At 22.3% G+C, this 1937-nt stretch overlaps 1 protein-coding gene across 1 annotated transcript in view; it reads right to left on the bottom strand.

Annotated features, from left to right (window-relative positions):
* Positions 1-562: 562 nt before the first annotated feature.
* The window catches only part of LOC127071154 (odorant receptor 4-like), a 3660-nt gene continuing 2285 nt past the window's right edge, over positions 563-1937 (bottom strand). The window contains exons 4-5 of the mRNA XM_051010088.1: positions 1086-1241; positions 563-613 (exon numbers count right to left, since the gene is read on the bottom strand). Coding sequence (XP_050866045.1) covers positions 563-613; positions 1086-1241 — 207 coding nt within the window. The remainder of the gene's footprint in view (positions 614-1085; positions 1242-1937) is intronic.

Consider the following 1937-nt stretch of genomic DNA (forward strand, 5'->3'; position numbering starts at 1 on the left):
TGACTTATATATTATTAATATAATGATTATTCTATATATTATGAAAAATTTTTTAAGAATATGTACTTGTTGGATTAAAAATTAGAAAATTTAATCCAATAAATTGCATTAAAAAAAAAGAAAGAAATTAATAAACATGTATGTATATATGTGTGTATGTGTATATATATATACACACGCATATATATATATATATATATATATATATATATATATATATATATATATATATATATATATAATGTTATAATTTGAATATAAAATTAATTATTCGAACAAGTAATTAGTTTCTCTTTTTTTATTTTACGGTTCAGTTCTCTTGGTTTAAAATATATATTTTTTCTTTTGTTCTTTTGAAATATTTGCTATATTTTAATAACAAATATAATGTAAATAAAATGTAAATGAAGTTTCGTATTTCTTATTTGTAAGTGTAATATTTATTGTATTATTTTATTGACATATGTTTTATATATATTACGTGTGTGTGTATGTGTACATGTGTGTGTGTGTTTGTGTATAAAATATATATAATTGTGAATTCTGCCATGTTATTTCTCGTTCATACAAATGTTCGTAGGACTGAAAAATAAGCCATCGACGTTTTCAGGACCTATAAAACAAACATTTAAAATTTATAAAAAGAAAAAAAGAAAAAAAAAGGGAACAGAAATTAATAATGATATTTTTTATAAAACAGAAAGGAACGTCTTCTTGCTTTTTCTTTTTTTAAATGTGTTTCGCAAATTTCTTTTCTTTTTTTCATTTTTCACTAGACAGGGTGCCTCATTTTAATCGACACGGTATACATAATTTGTCAATTTTATTGTGAATTATATTTAAAATAATTATTATGGCTTCCGTATCTCGATAAAGGTGGCCTACACCAAACAGTTGCTGTATATTTAAATGTAAATATTAAATTTACTTCTTGAAACTTAATAATTTTTATTTATAACATTTTTTTATAAAACCTATAGCGTCGCAGATATTTGTTTCTACCTTTTAAAATGGTGCACCTTTTTCTCATAATTTTCCTATTTTTTTTATTATAATTATTAATAATTTGTAAGATTTTCACTCACGTCGGTGAAAGTGGTCAGTGATAATACAAAAAATTTCCCCGAAGTCAAACGCATTTCTTTAGTCGATCGTAACATGCAAATGTGCATTAATTTTTTCTCTTCTTTTGAAATGTTGTACCATTCGCACAGATATAATGCGTCGCTTAAGACGGAGCTCTGAGAAAAAAAATGAAAAAAAGAATTAATTACGTCAATTGTAAGAATAGCTTTAATGATGAAACTCTATGAAAAAAAAGAAAAGTAAAAAGAAAAATTTATCTCTTCAATTATATTTTTGAGAACGAAATTTTTTAAAAATGAAATGGAAGGAAAAGAAATATTTATTATGTCAATCATGAGGACATTATTGATGATGAAATTTTATGAAAGAAAAAAAATGAATGAATGAATAAATAAAAAATAATGAAAAAGTTACTTCTTTTATAAGACATTCTCCTATATAACAATAAACCAATAGTACGCAAGCCACGGCAGAACCAATGAAAAGAAAGGACAATAACATTGTCGTGTTACCGTCAGCTGATCTCTGCAAATGATATAATTATTAGAACAACATAAAAAGAAAAGAATTAAAATTAAAATTACAATTGTTTCAATTAAATGTACAATTTCTTTCGTTATTATTTTACCCTTTATGTTTTGTTCTTTTTTAAATTCTTCTTTAAATCAAACAGGGTACAATTTTTTTTTGTTATTATCTTTTTCCTTTTATTTAACTTAATTTTTCTTTTTAATTAAATAGCATCAAATAAACTATAATCGTTTCTATTAAATGTACAATTTTTGTTATTATTATAATTCAATTATATTTCATTTTTTACTTTTTATTTCTTTTTTTTTAATCAAAATGAA

The sequence above is a fragment of the Vespula vulgaris genome, chromosome 20 (assembly GCF_905475345.1).
Source record: "Vespula vulgaris chromosome 20, iyVesVulg1.1, whole genome shotgun sequence".
In the NCBI taxonomy this organism is placed as follows: domain Eukaryota; kingdom Metazoa; phylum Arthropoda; class Insecta; order Hymenoptera; family Vespidae; genus Vespula; species Vespula vulgaris.